Genomic DNA, 22,080 nt, shown 5'->3' on the forward strand with positions numbered 1-22,080 from the left:
CCACTAACACTGTGGGTTACAACCCCATCTCCACTAACACTGTGGGTTACAACCCCGTTCCCATCTCCACTAACACTGTGGGTTACAGCCCCATCTCCACTAACACTGTGGGTTACAGCCCCATCTCCACTAACACTGTGGGTTACAACCCCGTCTCTATCTCCACTAACACTGTGGGTTACAACCCCGTCTCCATCTCCACTAACACTGTGGGTTACAGCCCCATCTCCACTAACACTGTGGGTTGCAGCCCCATCTCCACCCAAACTGGTGGTTACAACCCCATCTCCACTAACACTGTGGGTTACAGCCCCATCTCCACTAACACTGTGGGTTACAACCCCATCTCCACTAACACTGTGGGTTACAACCCCATCTCCATCTCCACTAACACTGTGGGTTACAACCCCATCTCCATCTCCACTAACACTGTGGGTTACAGCCCCATCTCCACTAACACTGTGGGTTACAGCCCCATCTCCACTAACACTGTGGGTTACAGCCCCATCTCCACTAACACTGTGGGTTACAACCCCGTCTCCATCTCCACTAACACTGTGGGTTACAGCCCCATCTCCATCTCCACTAACACTGTGGGTTACAGCCCCATCTCCACTAACACTGTGGGTTACAGCCCCATCTCCACTAACACTGTGGGTTACAACCCCATCTCCACTAACACTGTGGGTTACAACCCCGTCTCCACTAACACTGTGGGTTACAACCCCGTCTCCATCTCCACTAACACTGTGGGTTACAACCCCATCTCCACTAACACTGTGGGTTACAACCCCATCTCCACTAACACTGTGGGTTACAACCCCATCTCCACTAACACTGTGGGTTACAGCCCCATCTCCACTAACACTGTGGGTTACAACCCCGTCTCCATCTCCACTAACACTGTGGGTTACAGCCCCATCTCCACTAACACTGTGGGTTACAGCCCTGTCTCCATCTCCACTAACACTGTGGGTTACAACCCCATCTCCACTAACACTGTGGGTTACAACCCCATCTCCACTAACACTGTGGGTTGCAGCCCCATCTCCACCCAAACTGGTGGTTACAACCCCATCTCCACTAACACTGTGGGTTACAGCCCCATCTCCACTAACACTGTGGGTTACAACCCCATCTCCACTAACACTGTGGGTTACAACCCCATCTCCACTAACAGTGTGGGTTACAACCCCATCTCCATCTCCACTAACACTGTGGGTTACAACCCCATCTCCATCTCCACTAACACTGTGGGTTACAACCCCATCTCCACTAACACTGTGGGTTACAGCCCCATCTCCACTAACACTGTGGGTTACAGCCCCATCTCCACTAACACTGTGGGTTACAGCCCCATCTCCATCTCCACTAACACTGTGGGTTACAGCCCCATCTCCATCTCCACTAACACTGTGGGTTACAACCCCATCTCCACTAACACTGTGGGTTACAGCCACGTCACCATCTCCACTAACACTGTGGGTTACAACCCCATCTCCATCTCCACTAACACTGTGGGTTACAGCCCCATCTCCACTAACACTGTGGGTTACAACCCCATCTCCATCTCCACTAACACTGTGGGTTACAACCCCATCTCCATCTCCACTAACACTGTGGGTTACAACCCCATCTCCATCTCCACTAACACTGTGGGTTACAACCCCGTCTCCATCTCCACTAACACTGTGGGTTACAACCCCATCTCCATCTCCACTAACACTGTGGGTTACAGCCCCATCTCCACTAACACTGTGGGTTACAACCCCGTCTCCATCTCCACTAACACTTTGGGTTACAACCCTGTCTCCATCTCCACTAACACTGTGGGTTACAGCCCCATCTCCACTAACACTGTGGGTTACAGCCCCGTCTCCATCTCCACTAACACTGTGGGTTACAACCCCATCTCCACTAACACTGTGGGTTACAGCCCCATCTCCACTAACACTGTGGGTTACAACCCCGTCTCCATCTCCACTAACACTGTGGGTTGCAGGCCTTTCAGTGTCTCCACCACTGACGTTCACACTCCTCCTTTCCACCTCTTTGGCAGGTGTCTGTCTGTCCTTACTGCCTTCTACTTCCTCCCCCTCTCCCCCATCCAATCTCTTCTGGTTCTGGGTAGGCACCGCCTGACTGGCCTCAGCTTTCCCAGGTTTGCAGTTCGGAGGCGGGGGGCGTTTCGGAGCAGGGCCTCGGACCTGCATGGTGGTGGAGGTGAAGTTGAGTGTGATGGTCCTGAGAGTCCCCTGTCCTCCGGTCAGGTCCAGGGAGTTGGGCCTCAGCCTCCGGTTCTTTGGTCTGGTACCACAGGGAGTTTTGAAGTCACCAGGGCTGGTGGTGTGGTCCTGTCTAGTCAGAGTACCTAAAGACACAACAAATTGTATTAACTGAATTAATTTTGCTGGACCCCAGGAAGAGTAGCTGCTGCCTTGGCAGGAACTAATGGGGATCCATAATAAACCCCAGGAAGAGTAGCTGCTGCCTTGGCAGGAACTAATGGGGATACATAATAGACCCCAGGAAGAGTAGCTGCTGCCTTGGCAGGAACTAATCGGGATCTGTAATAAACCCCAGGAAGAGTAGCCGCTGCCTCGGCAGGAACTAATGGGGATACATAATAAACCCCAGGAAGAGTAGCTGCTGCCTTGGCAGGAACTAATGGGGATCCATAATAAACCCCAGGAAGAGTAGCTGCTGCCTTGGCAGGAACTAATGGGGATCCATAATAAACCCCAGGAAGAGTAGCTGCTGCCTTGGCAGGAACTAATGGGGATCCGTAATAAACCCCAGGAAGAGTAGCTGCTGCCTTGGCAGGAACTAATGGGGATCCGTAATAAACCCCAGGAAGAGTAGCTGCTGCCTTGGCAGGAACTAATGGGGATACATAATAAACCCCAAGAAGAGTAGCTGCTGCCTTGGCAGGAACTAATGGGGATCCGTAATAAACCCTAGGAAGAGTAGCTGCTGCTTTGGCAGGAACTAATGGGGATCTGTAATAAACCCCAGGAAGAGTAGCTGCTGCCTTGGCAGGAACTAATGGGGATCCGTAATAAACCCCAGGAAGAGTAGCTGCTGCCTTGGCAGGAACTAATGGGGATCCGTAATAAACCCCAGGAAGAGTAGCTGCTGCCTTGGCAGGAACTAATGGGGATCCGTAATAAACCCCAGGAAGAGTAGCTGCTGCCTTGGCAGGAACTAATGGGGATACGTAATAAACCCCAGGAAGAGTAGCTGCTGCCTTGGCAGGAACTAATGGGGATCCGTAATAAACCCCAGGAAGAGTAGCTGCTGCTTTGGCAGGAACTAATGGGGATCCATTAATAAACCCCAGGAAGAGTAGCTGCTGCCTTGGCAGGAACTAATGGGGATCCGTAATAAACCCCAGGAAGAGTAGCTGCTGCCTTGGCAGGAACTAATGGGGATCCGTAATAAACCCCAGGAAGAGTAGCTGCTGCCTTGGCAGGAACTAATGGGGATCCGTAATAAACCCCACGAAGAGTAACTGCTTCCTTGGCAGGAACTAATGGGGATCCGTAATAAACCCCAGGAAGAGTAGCTGCTGCCTTGGCAGGAACTAATGGGGATACATAATAGATCCCAGGAAGAGTAGCTGCTGCCTTGGCAGGAACTAATGGGGATCCGTAATAAACCCCAGGAAGAGTAGCTGCTGCCTTGGCAGAAACTAATGCGGATCCATAATAAAACCCAGGAAGAGTAGCTGCTGCTTTGGCAGGAACTAATGGGGATCCATTAATAAACCCCAGGAAGAGTAGCTGCTGCCTTGGCAGGAACTAATGGGGATCCATAATAAACCCCAGGAAGAGTAGCTGCTGCCTTGGCAGGAACTAATGGGGATCCGTAATACATAATTCTTAGCTTCAGAAGCAAGCCAGCAGTGGTATTCAGGGTGGATACTAAACGTCTTCACCGAGCCTTTGACTTCCGGATCAGGTATGGTAATTCAAACATTGTTTTAGTGAATAGTCCAGAGGAGAAGTTTGAACATGAAGTTAGTGTTTGGAATTTGGAATATCAGTCATATAAACTATTAATAATAGTGGTCCTAGATTCCATCCCTGTGGACCGTTCCATCTCAAGAGGAGATAAGATATCTCTGTAAAAAAAAAAAATCTCTGAACGTTATACTTCAAACTCAATAACAACACAAAAAAAATCGTCAAACAGATTGAAAAAACCAACAACAGAACAGAACAGAAACCAGGAAAATGTTCTACACTTGTAATCAAATATAAGATACATCCCAGTTACATAACACACATCCAATCAATCAGTTGATTATCTATCTTGTCGCCATCTAAATTTAACAGCATATAGAGAGGACAGAGAGGATGGGAGATGTGTTGAAGACAAGACATTCTTATTCCACCCACACACTGTGCTGTGATGTAACAACCAGGGCAGAGGATTCATTTCACTCTGTCAGTAATATTCAATTCTGTCCTTAGAGATCAGAAAGGATTTTTTTACATCAGTGCTCAGTCAGATTAGGAGAATAACTGCGATATAAAATGTAACACAATTTCGATATAAATAGTACTGAGGTAATTATTTTGAGCTGTTTTTCATCCCAATACAGCTGGTTAATATGGGACAATTCCATTTAAATTCAGTCAATTCAGAACATACACAGAAATTGCAATTATCTTCAATGTTTTCCAATGAAGAAAATGTGTAATTTGGTTTACTTTCTGAATTGAAATGACATTGACCCCAACCCTGGTATGAACCATTCAGTAGTCTTGAGTAGTAGACATGTTTAAACTTACAAGACTCCCTCTCTGACTTATCCTGCGCTAGTGGTGTTCTGTCGCTGTCCCTTCCCACCATCCTCTCCTCCTCCTTAGATAGAGAGTCATAGCCTTGGTCTGATTGGCCACCTGAAACAGACAGACAGAGACTGAGTGTACAAAACATTAAGAACACTTTTCCTAATATTGAGTTGCGTCAGGGCATGGACTCTACAAGGTGTTGAAAGGGTTCCACAGGGATGCTGGCCCATGTTGACTCTACAAGGTGTCGAAAGCATTCCACAGGGATGCTGGTCCATGTTGACTCTACAAGGTGTCGAAAGCATTCCACAGGGATGCTGGTCCATGTTGACTCTACAAGGTGTCGAAAGCATTCCACAGGGATGCTGGCCCATGTTGACTCTACAAGGTGTTGAAAGCAGGGATGCTGGCCCATGTTGACTCTACAAGGTGTTGAAAGCAGGGATGCTGGCCCATGTTGACTGTACAAGGTGTTGAAAGCAGGGATGCTGGCCCATGTTGACTCTACAAGGTGTTGAAAGCATTCCACAGGGATGCTGGTCCATGTTGACTCTACAAGGTGTTGAAAGCATTCCACAGGGATGCTGGCCCATGTTGACTCTACAAGGTGTTGAAAGCAGGGATGCTGGCCCATGTTGACTCTACAAGGTGTTGAAAGCAGGGATGCTGGCCCATGTTGACTCTACAAGGTGTTGAAAGCATTCCACAGGGATGCTGGTCCATGTTGACTCTACGAGGTGTTGAAAGCATTCCACAGGGATGCTGGCCCATGTTGACTCTACGAGGTGTCGAAAGCATTCCACAGGGATGCTGGTCCATGTTGACTCTACGAGGTGTCGAAAGCAGGGATGCTGGCCCATGTTGACTCTACGAGGTGTCGAAAGCATTCCACAGGGATGCTGGTCCATGTTGACTCTACGAGGTGTCGAAAGCATTCCACAGGGATGCTGGTCCATGTTGACTCTACGAGGTGTTGAAAGCAGGGATGCTGGCCCATGTTGACTCTACGAGGTGTCGAAAGCAGGGATGCTGGTCCATGTTGACTCTACGAGGTGTTGAAAGCAGGGATGCTGGCCCATGTTGACTCTACGAGGTGTTGAAAGCAGGGATGCTGGCCCATGTTGACTCTACGAGGTGTCGAAAGCATTCCACAGGGATGCTGGTCCATGTTGACTCTACGAGGTGTCGAAAGCATTCCACAGGGATGCTGGTCCATGTTGACTCTACGAGGTGTCGAAAGCATTCCACAGGGATGCTGGTCCATGTTGACTCTACGAGGTGTCGAAAGCATTCCACAGGGATGCTGGTCCATGTTGACTCTACGAGGTGTCGAAAGCATTCCACAGGGATGCTGGCCCATGTTGACTCTACGAGGTGTCGAAAGCATTCCACAGGGATGCTGGTCCATGTTGACTCTACGAGGTGTCGAAAGCATTCCACAGGGATGCTGGTCCATGTTGACTCTACGAGGTGTCGAAAGCATTCCACAGGGATGCTGGTCCATGTTGACTCTACGAGGTGTCGAAAGCATTCCACAGGGATGCTGGCCCATGTTGACTCTACGAGGTGTCGAAAGCATTCCACAGGGATGCTGGTCCATGTTGACTCTACGAGGTGTCGAAAGCATTCCACAGGGATGCTGGTCCATGTTGACTCTACAAGGTGTTGAAAGCGTTCCACAGGGATGCTGGTCCATGTTGACTCTACAAGGTGTTGAAAGTGTTCCACAGGGATGCTGGTCCATGTTGACTCCAATGCTTCCCCACAGTTGTGTCAGGTTGGCTGGATGTCCTTTGGGTGAAGGACCAGTCTTGATGCACACTGGAAACTGTTCACAAACCGGTGCGCCTGGCACCTACTACCCTACCCTGTTCAAAGGCACCTACTACCCTACCCTGTTCAAAGGCACCTACTACCCTACCCTGTTCAAAGGCACCTACTACCCTACCCTGTTCAAAGGCACCTACTACCCTACCCTGTTCAAAGGCACCTACTACCCTACGCTGTTCAAAGGCACCTACGACCCTACCCTGTTCAAAGGCACCTACTACCCTACCCTGTTCAAAGGCACCTACTACCCTACCCTGTTCAAAGGCACCTACTACCCTACCCTGTTCAAAGGCACCTACTACCCTACCCTGTTCAAAGGCACCTACTACCCTACCCTGTTCAAAGGCACCTACTACCCTACCCTAACTGTTCCCAAACCGGTGCGCCTGGCACCTACTACCCTACCCTGTTCAAAGGCACCTACTACCCTACCCTGTTCAAAGGCACCTACTACCCTACCCTGTTCAAAGGCACCTACTACCCTACCCTGTTCAAAGGCACCTACTACCCTACCCTGTTCAAAGGCACCTACTACCCTACCCTGTTCAAAGGCACCTACTACCCTACCCTGTTCAAAGGCACCTACTACCCTACCCTGTTCAAAGGCACCTACTACCCTACCCTGTTCAAAGGCACCTACTACCCTACCCTGTTCAAAGGCACCTACTACCCTACCCTGTTCAAAGGCACCTACTACCCTACCCTGTTCAAAGGCACCTACTACCCTACCCTGTTCAAAGGCACCTACTACCCTACCCTGTTCAAAGGCACCTACTACCCTACCCCGTTCAAAGGCACTTAAATATTTTGTCTTGTCCGTTCACCCTCTGAATGGCACACATTCACAATCCATGTCTCAATTGTCTCAAGGTTTAAAAATCCTTCTTTAACCTGTTTTCTCCCCTTCATCTACACTGATTGAAGAGGATTCACCTGGTCAGTCTGTGTCATGGAACGAACAGGTGTTCCTAATGTTTTGAACACCGAGTCTACGTTTCAAGTTTATTTATACAGAGAGAACAACAGAAACAAACCTGTATTAAGAACCAGTGTGGATGAGGCACAAACTTTGAGGAAATATAAAAGTATAAACGCAACAGGTAAAGTGTTGGTCCCATGTTTCATGAGCTGAAATAAAAGATCCCAGAAATGTTCCATACACACAAAAAGCTTATTTCTCTCAAATTTGTTTACATCCCTGTTAGTGAACATTTCTCCTTTGCCAAGATAATTCATCCACCTGACAGGTGTAGCATATCAAGAAGCTAATTAAACAGCATGATCATTACACAGGTGCACCTTGTGCTGGGGGCAATAAAAGGCCACTCTAAAATGTGCCGTTTTGTCACAATGCCACAGATGTCTCAAGTTTTGAGGGAGTGTGCAGTTGGAATGCTGACTGCAGGAATGTCCAATAAAGCTGTTGACAGAGAATTTAATGTTCATTTCTCTACCATAAGTCGCCTCCGACGTCGTTTTAGAGAATTTGGTAGTACGTCCAACCGGCCTCACCACAGACCACGTATATCCACGGCCAGCCCAGGACCTCTACATCCGGCTTCTTCACCTGCGGGATGGTCTGAGACCAGCCACCCGGACAGTTGATGAAACTGTGGGTTTGCACAACTAAATCATTTTTGGGTAAGCGGTTTGCTGGTGTCAACGTTGATCTGGCATCATGCGGGTAAGTGGTTTGCTGGTGTCAACGTTGTTCTGGCATCATGCGGGTAAGTGGTTTGCTGGTGTCAACGTTGTTGTGGCATCGTGAGGGTAAGTGGTTTGCTGATGTCAACGTTGTTCTGGCATCGTGCGGGTGAGAGGTTTGCTGATGTCAACGTTGTTGTGGCATCGTGCGGGTGAGAGGTTTGCTGATGTCAACGTTGTGAACAGAGTGCCCCATGGTGGCGGTGGGGTTATGATATGGGCAGGCATAAGCTACTGACAACAAACACAATTGTATTTTATCGATGGCTACACACAGAGATACCGTGATGAGATCCTGAGGCCCCATTGTCGTGCCAGTCATCCGCGGCCATCACATCCTGTTTCAGCATGATAATGCACGGCCCCATGTTCCAAGGATCTGAACATGATTCCTGGAAGCTGAACACATTCTTCCACGGCCTGCATACTCACCAGACATGTCCCCCATTGAACATCATTTCCTTACATGAATTATAAACGCAGTCAAATTTTTCAAATTGTTGCCTGTTGCACTGATATTTTTGTTCAGGATAGCAGAGGAGTTATTGGATAACACCTCCTTTCTCTTTCTCCCTGAAAATAGTTGATCAAACGGGTCCTATTTTCATCTCAGTGGATTCATCTGGTACAAAAGATCTTACCTTCTCCATGCCATCCTCTACAGAGACATTATAGCTGCTTAGAGTGCAGTACAGAACACAGAGGGAGAGGGAGTGAGCGACTGAGTGATGTAAAAAGGAAGACATACTCCCGCCCATCACACACAAGGATGGAGAGAAGAGGTGAGGAGGAACGGAGACTAGATTTAGGTATAGGAGGAAAGGAAAGAGGGATGAGGGGAGAGGGGGATGAAAGGAGAGGAGGGGTAACATCTTTAGATACCTGTGCTTGGAGGAGGGGGAGAGGAATGAAAGGAGAGGAGGAGTAACATCTTTAAGTACCTGTGCTTGGAGGAGGGGGAGAGGGATGAAAGGAGAGGAGGGGTAACATCTTTAGATACCTGTGCTTGGAGGAGGGGGAGAGGGATGAAAGGACAGGAGAGGTAACATCTTTAAGTACCTGTGCTTGATCCGTCATCACTGGAGTCCATCTTAGTGAAGTCTGTATCGATTGAGACCCGCTCAACTGAGTCGTTAGTACTGTCTTCACTGCCATGACTGACTGTGTCCAGATCACTGTAGTCTGAAGAGAGAGAACAGAGAGATGAGAGTGTGAGTTTTAGTATTGTTTGGCTATTACGGAGGGAGGAGAGCCTCTTCCCCAGGACCAGACTCTGTGTCTGGGCTACTACAGAGGAAGGGAGGACAGCCTCTTCCCCCAGGACCAGACTCTGTGTCTGGGCTACTACAGAGGAAGGGAGGACAGCCTCTTCCCCCAGGACCAGACTCTGTGTCTGGGCTACTACAGAGGAAGGGAGGAGAGCCTCTTCTCCCAGGACCAGACTCTGTGTCTGGGCTACTACAGAGGAAGGAGAGCCTCTTCCCCCAGGACCAGACTCTGTGTCTGGGCTACTACAGAGGAAGGGAGGAGAGCCTCTTCTCCCAGGACCAGACTCTGTGTCTGGGCTACTACAGAGGAAGGAGAGCCTCTTCCCCCAGGACCAGACTCTGTGTCTGGGATACTACAGAGGAAGGGAGGAGAGCCTCTTCTCCCAGGACCAGACTCTGTGTCTGGGTTATTACAGAGGAAGGGAGGAGAGCCTCTTCCCCCAGGACCAGACTCTGTGTCTGGGCTATTACAGAGGAAGGGAGGAGAGCCTCTTCCCCCAGGACCAGACTCTGTGTCTGGGCTATTACAGAGGAAGGGAGGAGAGCCTCTTCTCCCAGGACCAGACTCTGTGTCTGGGCTACTACAGAGGAAGGGAGGAGAGCCTCTTCCCCCAGGACCAGACTCTGTGTCTGGGCTATTACAGAGGAAGGAGAGCCTCTTCCCCCAGGACCAGACTCTGTGTCTGGGCTACTACAGAGGAAGGGAGGAGAGCCTCTTCCCCCAGGACCAGACTCTGTGTCTGGGCTATTACAGAGGAAGGAGAGCCTCTTCCCCAGGACCAGACTCTGTGTCTGGGCTACTACAGAGGAAGGGAGGAGAGCCTCTTCTCCCAGGACCAGACTCTGTGTCTGGGCTACTACAGAGGGAGGAGAGCCTCTTCCCCCAGGACCAGACTCTGTGTCTGGGTTATTACAGAGGAAGGAGAGCCTCTTCCCCCAGGACCAGACTCTGTGTCTGGGCTACTACAGAGGAAGGGAGGAGAGCCTCTTCCCCCAGGACCAGACTCTGTGTCTGGGCTACTACAGAGGAAGGAGAGCCTCTTCCCCCAGGACCAGACTCTGTGTCTGGGTTATTACAGAGGAAGGAGAGCCTCTTCCCCCAGGACCAGACTCTGTGTCTGGGCTATTACAGAGGGAGGAGAGCCTCTTCCCCCAGGACCAGACTCTGTGTCTGGGCTACTACAGAGGAAGGGAGGAGAGCCTCTTCCCCCAGGACCAGACTCTGTGTCTGGGCTATTACAGAGGGAGGAGAGCCTCTTCCCCAGGACCAGACTCTGTGTCTGGGCTACTACAGAGGAAGGAGAGCCTCTTCCCCCAGGACCAGACTCTGTGTCTGGGCTATTACAGAGGGAGGGAGGACAGCCTCTTCCCCCAGGACCAGACTCTGTGTCTGGGCTATTACAGAGGGATGAGACCAGCCTTTCAAAGCACTTCATGGCTACAGACATGATGTGAACGTCATGAACAACTGGAGCTCTCATGCATGCTTCAGTGTTGCTTCGAGAAGAAGTCATTTAACTTGTCTGGTAGGCTTGTGTCACTGGGCAGCTCGTTGCTTGGCTTCCCTTTGTAGTCTGTAATAGTTTGCAAGCCCTGCCACCTCCAACGAGCATTGGAGCCGGTGTAGTATGATTCAATCTTTGCCCTGTATTGACGCTTTGCCTGTTTGATGGTTCATTTGAGGGCATAGTGGGATTTCTTATAAGCTTCTGGGTTAGAGTCCCGCTCCTTGAAAGCGGCAGCTCTACCCTTTAGCTCAATGTTGCCTGTAAACCATTGTTTCTGGATGGGATATGTACTATGGGGGCAACGTCATATCGATGACCCTTATTAATGAAGCCAGTGACTGATGTGGTAAACTCCTCAATGCCATTGGATGAATCCCAGAACATATTCCAGCAAAACAGTCCTGTACAGTGAAGAAGAAGAAGTTCTATATACGGTGCATTCGGAAAGTACTCAGACCCCTTGACTTTTCCCACATTTTGTTACATTACAGCTGTATTCTAAAATGGATTAAATTCATATAAAATCTTCAGCAATCTACACGCAATACCCCATAATGACAAAGCGAAAAACAGATTTTTTTGCAAATGTATTAAAAAATTAAAAAACAATCACATGTGTTTTATTAAGTATTCAGACCCTTTGCTATGAGACTTGACATTGAGCTCAGGTGCAATCTGTTTCCATTGATCATCCTTGAGATGTTTCTACAACTTGATTGGAGTCCACCTGTGGTAAATTCAATTGATTGGACATGATTTGGAAAGGCACACACCTTTCTATATAAGATCCCACAGTTGACAGTGCATGTCAGAGCAAAAACCAAGCCATGAGGTTGAAGGTTGTCCGTAGAGCTCTGAGACAGTATTGAGTCGAGACACAGATCTGGGGAAGGGCACCAAAACATTTCTGCAGCATTGAATGGGTCCAAGAACACAGCAGCCTCCATCATTCTAAAATGGAAGAAGTTTGGAACCACCAAGACTCTTCCTAGAGCTGGCCGCCCGGCCAAACTGAGCAATCGGGGAGAAGGGCCTTGGTCAGAGAGGTGACCAAGAACCCGATGATCACTCTGACAGAGCTCCAGAGTTCTTCTGTGGAGATGGGAGAACCTTCCAGAAGGACAACCATCTCTGCAGCACCACCAATCAGGCCTTTATGGTAAAGTGGTCAGACGGAAGCCATTCTTCAGTAAAAGTCATGTGACAGCCCGCTTGGAGTTTGCCAAAATGCACCTAATTAAATCTCAGACCATGAGAAACAACTCTGGTCTGATGAAACCAAGCGTCACGTTTGGAGGAATCCTGGCACCATCCCTACGGTGAAGCATGGTGGTGGCAGCATCATTCTGGGGGGGATGTTCTTCAGCGGCAGGGACTGGGAGACTAGTCAGGATTGAGGGAAAGATTCGGCGTTACTCTGATCTCTCTTTCGACGAACATATCAAGACTGTTTCAAGGACAGCTTTTTTCCAGCTTTTTTCCAACTACGTAACATTGCAAAAATCAGAAACTTTCTGTCCAAAAATGATGCAGAAAAATTCCTCCATGCTTTTGTTACTTCTAGATTAGACTATTGCAATGCTCTACTTTCCGGCTACCCGGATAAAGCACTAAAAAAAATTCAGTTAGTGCTAAATACGGCTGCTAGAATCCTGACTAGAACCCAAAAATGTCATCATATTACTCCAGTGCTAGCCTCTCTACACTGGCTTCCTGTCAAGGCAAGGGCTGATTTCCAGGATTTACTGCTAACCTACAAAGCATTACATGGGCTTGCTCCTACCTATCTCTCTGATTTGGTCCTGCCGTACATACCTACACGTACGCTATGGTCACAAGACGCAGGCCTCCTAATTGTCCCAAGAATTTCTAAGCAAACAGCTGGAGGCAGGGCTTTCTCCTATAGAGCTCCATTTTTATGGAACGGTCTGCCTACCCATGTGAGAGACACAGACTCGGTCTCAACCTTTAAGTCTTTACTGAAGACTCATCTCTTCAGTGGGTCATATGATTGAGTGTAGTCTGGCCCGGGAGTGTGAAGGTGAACGGAAAGGCTCTAGAGCAACGAACCGCCCTTGCCGTCTCTGCCTGGCCGGTTCCCCTCTTTCCACTGGGATTCTCTGCCTCTAACCCTATTACAGGGGCTGAGTCACTGGCTTACTGGTGCACTTTCATACCATCCCTAGGAGGGGTGCGTCACTTGAGTGGGTTGAGTCACTGATGTGATCTTCCTGTCTGCGTTGGCGCCCCCCCTTGGGTTGTGCCGTAGCGGAGATCTTTGTGGGCTATACTCGGCCTTGTCTCAGGATGGTAAGTTGGTGGTTGAAGATATCCCTCTAGTGGTGTGGGGGCTATGCTTTGGCAAAGTGGGTGGGGTTATATCCTTCCTGTTTGGCCCTGTCCGGGGGTATCATCAGATGGGGCCACAGTGTTACCTGACCCCTCCTGTCTCAGCCTCCAGTATTTATGCTGTAGTAGTTTATGTGTCGGGGGGCTAGGGTCATTTATGAACATTTGAACATCTTGGCCATGTTCTGTTATAATCTCAACCCGGCACAGCCAGAAGAGGACTGGCCACCCCTCAGAGCCTGGTTCCTCTCTAGGTTTCTTCCTAGGTTTTGGCCTTTCTAGGGAGTTTTTCCTAGCCACCGTGCTTCTACACCTGCATCTCTAGGTTTCTTCCTAGGTTTTGGCCTTTCTATGGAGTTTTTCCTAGCCAACGGGCTTCAACACCTGCATTGCTTGCTGTTTGGGGTTTTAGGCTGAGTTCCTGTACAGCACTTTGAGATATAAGCTGATGTACGAAGGGCTATATAAATCATTTTTATTTGATTTGATTAACGGAGAAAAGTACAGAGAGATCTTTGATGAAAACCTGCTCCAGAGCACTCAGGACCTCAGACTGGCGGTGAAGGTTCACCTTCCAACAGGACAACGACCCTCAGCACACAGCCAAGGCAACACAGGAGTGGCTTCAGCAAGAGCACGGACTTGAACCCGATCAAACATCTCTGGAGAGACCTGAAAATAGCTATGCAGAGACACTCCACATCCAACCTGACAGAGATTGAGAGGATCTGCAGAGAAGAATGGGAGAAACTCCTCAAATACAGGCGTGCCAAGCTTGTAGCTTCATACCCAAGAAGATTAAAGGCTGTAATCGCTGCAAAAGGTGCTTCAACAAAGTACTGAGTAAAGGGTCTGAATACTTATGTAAATTTGATATTTCCATTTTTACAAGGTACAACATTTCTAAAAACCTGTTTTTGCTTTGTCATTATAGGGTATTGTGATGTCATTATGGGGTATTGTGATGTCATTATGGGGTATCGTGTGTAGACGGATGAGGGGGAAAAACTCTTTCATCAATTGTAGAATGAGGCTGTAACATAACAAAATGTGAAAAAAGTCAAGGGGTCTGAATACTTTCTGTTCATTAATTTATTATTTATTAATTAATACTTTCTGAATGCATTGAGGCTTCTGTATCATCTGTCCACTTCTGTATTGACCGAGTCACTGATACTTCCTGCTTCAGTTTGTGCTTGTAAGCAGGAATGAGGAGGATAGAACTATGGTCAGATTTGCCAAATGGTGGTCAAGGGAGAGCTTTGTATGCATCTCTGTGTGTGGAGTAAAGGTGGTCAGAGTTTTTGTCCTCTGGTTGTACATGTGACATGCTGGTAGAAATGAGGTAAAACAGACTACAGTTTCCCTGCTTTAAAGTCCCCGGCCACTAGGAGGGCCGACTCTGGATGAGCGTTTTCTTGTTGGCCTTATACATCTCGTTAAGCGCAGTCTTAGTGCATCGGTCTGTGGTGGTGAATAGACGGCTATGAAAATGTAATGAAAACTCTGTTTGTAGATAGTGTGGTCTACAGCTTATTCCTTAATACTAGACATCGCGCACCAGCTGTTATTGACAAATATACACAGACCGCAACCCTTTGTCTTACCGGAGGCAGCCGTTCTGTCCTGCCGATGCACGGAAAAACCAGCCAACTGTATATTATCCTGTATATTGTTTAGCCACGACTCGGTGAAACATAAGATATTACAGTTTGTCCCGTTGGTAGGATTGATCGTCTTGATCGTAGCTCATCCAGTTTATTCTCCAGTGATTGCACATTGGCCAATAGGACGGATGGTAGAGGCGGGTACTAGCTGACGAACTCTCACAAGGCACTCAGACCTGCGTCCCGTCCTCTCCATGCGAAGACGTCGATTTAGTCCTGGTCAGTTATCTGGAAGTAAATCCTTCGCGTCCGACTCGTTAAAGAAAAAATGTCATCCAGTACGAGGTCATTAATCACTGTTCTGATATCCAGAAGCTCTTTTCGGTTATAAGAGACGGTGGCAGAAACATTTTGTAAAAAAAACAAGTTACAAATAACGCAAAAAAACACACACAGAATAGTACAACTGGTTAGGAGCCCGTAAAACGGCAGCCATCTCCTCCGGCGCCAATATGCTATTTCCTCAGGACTGTGTGCATTCAATTTTTTATTCAACCTTTATTTAACTAGGCAAGTCAGTTAAGAACAAATTCTTATTTACAATGACGGCCTACCAAAAGGCAAAAGGCCTCCTGCGGGGACAGGGGCCTGGGATTAAACACACCCCGGCCAAACCCTAACGACGCTGGGCCAATTGTGCGACGCCCTATGGGATTCCCAATAACAGCTGGTTGTGATACAGCCTGGAATCGAACCAGGGACTGTAGCGACACCTCTAGCATTGAGAGACAACACAGCGGTGATCCTGGAGAGGGAGATGGATTTACCTGATAGCTGTGTGTCTCTACTCTGGGTTTGGTTCTGGTTGTGGTTCTGGACTTACCTGATAGCTGTGTGTCTCTACTCTGGGTTTGGTTCTGGTTGTGGTTCTGGACTTACCTGATAGCTGTGTGTCTCTACTCTGGGTTTGGTTCTGGTTGTGGTTCTGGACTTACCTGATAGCTGTGTGTCTCTACTCTGGGTTTGGTTCTGGTTGTGGTTCTGGACCGTCTGTTTGAACCGTCCTACCCCCAGGACTACGTTCCTCAGCTTGGCCCACAGGAAGTAGCCTCCTCTACTTCCTGTGGACGGCCACGTGCTCTCCAACACTGCCTGGAACCAATCAACCAATCAATCAATATATCAATCAATCAATCAATCTATAAATCTATTAAACTATCAATCAATCAATCAATCAATCAATTAAACTATCAATCTATCAATCAATATATCAATCAATATATCAATCTATTAAACTATCAATCTATCAATCTATTAAACTATCAATATATCTATCAATCAGTCAATCAATCAATCAATCTATTAAACTATCAATCTATCAATCAATATATCAATATATCAATCTATCAATCTATTAAACTATCAATCTATTAAACTATCAATCTATCAATCTATTAAACTAGCAATCTAGCAATCTATCAATCAATATATCAATGTATAAATCTATCAATCTATGAAAATATCAATCAATCAATCTATCAATCAATATATCAATCTATCAATCTATTAAACTATCAATCTATTGAACTATCAATCAATCTATCAAACTATCAATCTATTAAACTATCAATCTATCAATCTATTAAACTATCAATCTATCAATCTATCAATCAATATATCAATCTATTAAACTATCAATATATCAATCAATATATCAATCTATCAATCAATCTATCAATCTATTAAACTATCAATCTATTAAACTATCAATCTATCAATCTATTAAACTATCAATCTATTAAACTATCAATATATCAATCTATTAAACTATCAATCTATTAAACTATAAATCTATCAATCTATCAATCTATTAAACTATCAATCTATTAAACTATCAATCTATTAAACTATCAATCTATTAAACTATCAATCTATTAAACTATCAATCTATCAAACTATAAATATATCAATCTATTAAACTATCAATCTATTAAACTATCAATCTATTAATCTATCAATCTATTAAACTATCAATCTATTAAACTATCAATCTATCAATCTATTAAACTATCAATCTATTAAACTATCAATCTATCAATCTATCAATCTATTAAACTATCAATCTATTAAACTATCAATCTATCAATCTATTAAACTATCAATCTATCAATCTATTAAACTATCAATCTATTAAACTATAAATCTATCAATCTATCAATCTATTAAACTATCAATCTATTAAACTATCAATCTATCAATCTATTAAACTATCAATCTATTAAACTATCAATCTATCAATCTATCAATCTATCAATCTATCAATCTATCAAACTATCAATCTATTAAACTATCAATCTATCAATCTATCAATCTATCAATCTATCAATCTATCAATCTATTAAACTATCAATCTATTAAACTATCAATCTATCAATCTATTAAACTATCAATCTATTAAACTATCAATCTATTAAACTATCAATCTATTAAACTATCAATCTATTAAACTATCAATCTATAAATCTATCAATCTATCAATCTATCAATCTATCAATCTATCAATCTATCAATCTATTAAACTATCAATCTATCAATCTATTAAACTATAAATCTATCAATCTATTAAACTATCAATCTATCAATCTATTAAACTATAAATCTATCAATCTATCAATCTATTAAACTATCAATCTATTAAACTATAAATCTATCAATCTATCAATCTATTAATCTATCAATCTATTAAACTATCAATCTATCAATCTATTAAACTATAAATCTATCAATCTATCAATCTATTAAACTATCAATCTATTAAACTATCAATCTATCAATCTATTAAACTATAAATATATCAATCTATTAAACTATAAATATATCAATCTATTAAACTATAAATCTATCAATCTATTAAACTATCAATCTATCAATCTATTAATCTATCAATCTATTAAACTATCAATCTATTAAACTATCAATCTATCAATCTATTAAACTATAAATCTATCAATCTATTAAACTATCAATCTATCAATCTATCAATCTATTAAACTATAAATCTATCAATCTATCAATCTATTAAACTATCAATCTATTAAACTATCAATCTATTAAACTATCAATCTATCAATCTATTAAACTATCAATCTATTAAACTATCAATCTATTAAACTATCAATCTATTAAACTATCAATCTATCAATATATAAATCTATCAATCTATCAATCTATTAAACTATCAATCTATTAAACTATAAATCTATCAATCTATCAATCTATTAAACTATCAATCTATTAAACTATCAATCTATCAATCTATCAATCTATCAATCTATCAATCTATTAAACTATCAATCTATTAAACTATCAATCTATTAAACTATCAATATATCAATCTATTAAACTATCAATCTATTAAACTATCAATCTATTAAACTATCAATCTATCAATCTATTAAACTATCAATCTATTAAACTATCAATCTATCAATCTATTAAACTATCAATCTATTAATCTATCAATCTATTAATCTATCAATCTATCAATCTATTAAACTATCAATCTATTAAACTATCAATCTATCAATCTATTAAACTATAAATCTATCAATCTATTAAACTATCAATCTATCAATCTATTAAACTATCAATCTATTAATCTATCAATCTATTAAACTATAAATATATCAATCTATTAAACTATCAATCTATCAATCTATTAAACTATCAATCTATCAATCTATTAAACTATCAATCTATCAATCTATTAAACTATCAATCTATCAATCTATCAATCAATATATCAATCTATTAAACTATCAATATATCAATCAATATATCAATCTATCAATCAATCTATCAATCTATTAAACTATCAATCTATTAAACTATCAATATATCAATCTATTAAACTATCAATCTATTAAACTATAAATCTATCAATCTATCAATCTATTAAACTATCAATCTATTAAACTATCAATCTATTAAACTATCAATCTATCAATCTATTAAACTATCAATCTATCAATCTATCAATCTATTAAACTATCAATCTATTAAACTATCAATCTATCAATCTATTAAACTATCAATCTATTAAACTATCAATCTATCAATCTATTAAACTATCAATCTATTAAACTATCAATCTATCAATCTATTAAACTATCAATCTATCAATCTATTAAACTATAAATATATCAATCTATTAAACTATCAATCTATTAAACTATCAATCTATTAAACTATCAATCTATCAATCTATCAATCTATTAAACTATCAATCTATTAAACTATCAATCTATTAAACTATAAATATATCAATCTATTAAACTATCAATCTATTAAACTATCAATCTATTAATCTATCAATCTATTAAACTATCAATCTATCAATCTATTAAACTATAAATCAATCAATCTATCAATCTATTAAACTATCAATCTATTAAACTATCAATCTATAAATCTATCAATCTATCAATCTATTAAACTATCAATATATAAATCTATCAATCTATCAATCTATTAAACTATAAATCTATCAATCTATCAATCTATTAAACTATCAATATATAAATCTATCAATCTATCAATCTATTAAACTATCAATCTATTAAACTATCAATCTATTAAACTATCAATCTATCAATCTATTAAACTATCAATCTATTAAACTATCAATCTATTAAACTATCAATCTATTAAACTATCAATCTATTAAACTATCAATCTATTAAACTATCAATCTATTAAACTATCAATCTATTAATCTATCAATCTATTAAACTATCAATCTATTAAACTATCAATCTATTAAACTATCAATCAATATATCAATATATCAATCTATCAATCAATCTATCAATCTATTAAACTATCAATCTATTAAACTATCAATCTATCAATCTATTAAACTATCAATCTATTAAACTATCAATATATCAATCTATTAAACTATCAATCTATCAATAGTACTGGATGGCTAAGTGCTCTCCAACCCCGCCCGGAACCAATCAATCAATACATTGATCAATCAAGCACACATAATATAGTGTATATGGTAGTCTTTGTAGATGGAATTTATTCATCAGCAGCACTCACCTTGTTGTAGTAACCGTAGGTGATGGCGTTGGGATGAACTCCAGCCTTCTTCATCTCAAACAGAACTCTGACCGCCAGGACTGGTTGGCTGTACTGTCCACATAGCTGCATTAACACTCGGTAACACACCTAGGAGACAGGAGACAGGAGACAGGAAGATAGAGTTAGAGAGGACATCTGCACCCTGTAGGACACCTGGAGAGGAGAGGAGACACACACACATCAGCACATCTATTGTTTCCTACCTCATCAGGTGCCTGTAGCTTCTTGTCCTGCATCTTCCTCAGGATGTCGTAGGCCATGCGTAGTGCCCGCACCTTGGAGTGGCATGCGCTGGCGTAGGCTGGCAGGCATATGAACCACAGGCCGTAACAGTGACGCAGCAGACACTTAGACCACATCTGAGGTACGGAGGCGTGGGTTTTAGCCATCCGCTGGGCCGAGCGAATCTCCTGGACACAGTACATTACAACAAAATAAACATTTAAGAACTAGAGTTACTGTACAGGTCTGACAACAGTGGGTTGAGTGGCGTTTATCAGGCGGTTCGTAGGAACAGTCGTACGGGACACTTCTGATTCTCAGGAGCCTGGCGGTGCAGTCTGCTCTTCTCGGAGGGAGGACACCATGTGATTATGACGCCTTGTATTGCAGTTGAGAATGAAGCCCTGATGAGGGCATGGGTATGTTAGAGAAAAAGAAAATGTCTGTCTGTCTGTCCGTCTTACTGCCTGCCTGTCTGTCTGACTGCCTGTCTGTCTGTCTGTCTGACTGCCTGTCTGTCTGTCTGGTACGGAGGAGTAGGTTTTAGCCTGTCTGTCTGTCTGTCTGTCTCTCTAACTGCCTGCCTGTCTGTATGGCACGGAGGAGTAGGTTTTAGCCTGTCTGTCTGTCTCTCTCTAACTGCCTGCCTGTCTGTATGGCACGGAGGAGTAGGTTTTAGCCTGTCTGTCTGTCTGTCTGTCTGTGGTACGGAGTAGTAGGGCATAGCCTGTCTGTCTGGTACGGAGGATTAGGTTTTAGCTGAGATTAGGTGTGTGTGTGTGTGTGTGTGCGACTGTCTGTTGGTTCCGTCCCTCTATCTGTCTGGTTTTTGCGTAGCCGTGTGTGGTAATGACCTGTTTGGAGCGCCTAAAGATGGCAGCAGGGCTGGCTGGACTGGTGTGTCTCTGTGTCAGGCTGGCTGAGGAGGGGCGAGGTCCATCCTGGAGCTCCAACAAATCACGACTCAGCACCGGAAACCCAGAGTAGCTGGACAGGGTTAACACAACACGGTTAGTAGCTGGACAGGGTTAACACAACATGGTCTGTAGCTGGACAGGGTTAACACAACACGGTTAGTAGCTGGACAGGGTTAACACAACACGGTTAGTAGCTGGACAGGGTTAACAAAACACGGTCTGTAGCTGGACACGGTTAACAAAACACGGTCAGTAGCTGGACAGGGTTAACACAACACGGTCTGTAGCTGGACAGGGTTAACACAACACGGTCAGTAGCTGGACAGGGTTAACACAACGTAGCTGGACAGGGTTAACACAACACTGTCAGTAGCTGGACAGGGTTAACAAAACACGGTCAGTAGCTGGACAGGGTTAACACAACGTAGCTGGACAGGGTTAACACAACACTGTCAGTAGTTGGACAGGGTTAACACAACATGGTCAGTAGTTGGACAGGGTTAACACAACATGGTCAGTAGCTGGACAGGGTTAACACAAAGTAGCTGGACAGGGTTAACACAACACGGTCAGTAGCTGGACAGGGTTAACACAACACGGTCAGTAGCTGGACAGGGTTACCACAACACGGTCAGTAGCTGGACAGGGTTACCACAACACGGTCAGTAGCTGGACAGGGTTACCACAACACGGTCAGTAGCTGGACAGGGTTACCACAACACGGTCAG

The 22,080-nt window shown here is 43.8% G+C and overlaps 1 protein-coding gene across 1 annotated transcript in view; it reads right to left on the bottom strand.

Moving 5' to 3' along the window:
- Positions 1 to 22,080, bottom strand: part of dennd4a (DENN/MADD domain containing 4A) — a 104,877-nt gene that overhangs the window by 21,348 nt on the left and 61,449 nt on the right. Inside the window, 7 exon segments of the mRNA XM_042327602.1 lie at positions 1,884 to 2,371; positions 4,797 to 4,907; positions 9,393 to 9,515; positions 16,061 to 16,217; positions 20,172 to 20,300; positions 20,417 to 20,623; positions 21,290 to 21,422. Of these exon segments, the coding sequence (XP_042183536.1) occupies positions 1,884 to 2,371; positions 4,797 to 4,907; positions 9,393 to 9,515; positions 16,061 to 16,217; positions 20,172 to 20,300; positions 20,417 to 20,623; positions 21,290 to 21,422 (1,348 nt within the window).

The sequence above is a fragment of the Oncorhynchus tshawytscha genome, linkage group LG01 (assembly GCF_018296145.1).
Source record: "Oncorhynchus tshawytscha isolate Ot180627B linkage group LG01, Otsh_v2.0, whole genome shotgun sequence".
NCBI classification, from domain to species: Eukaryota; Metazoa; Chordata; class Actinopteri; order Salmoniformes; family Salmonidae; genus Oncorhynchus; species Oncorhynchus tshawytscha.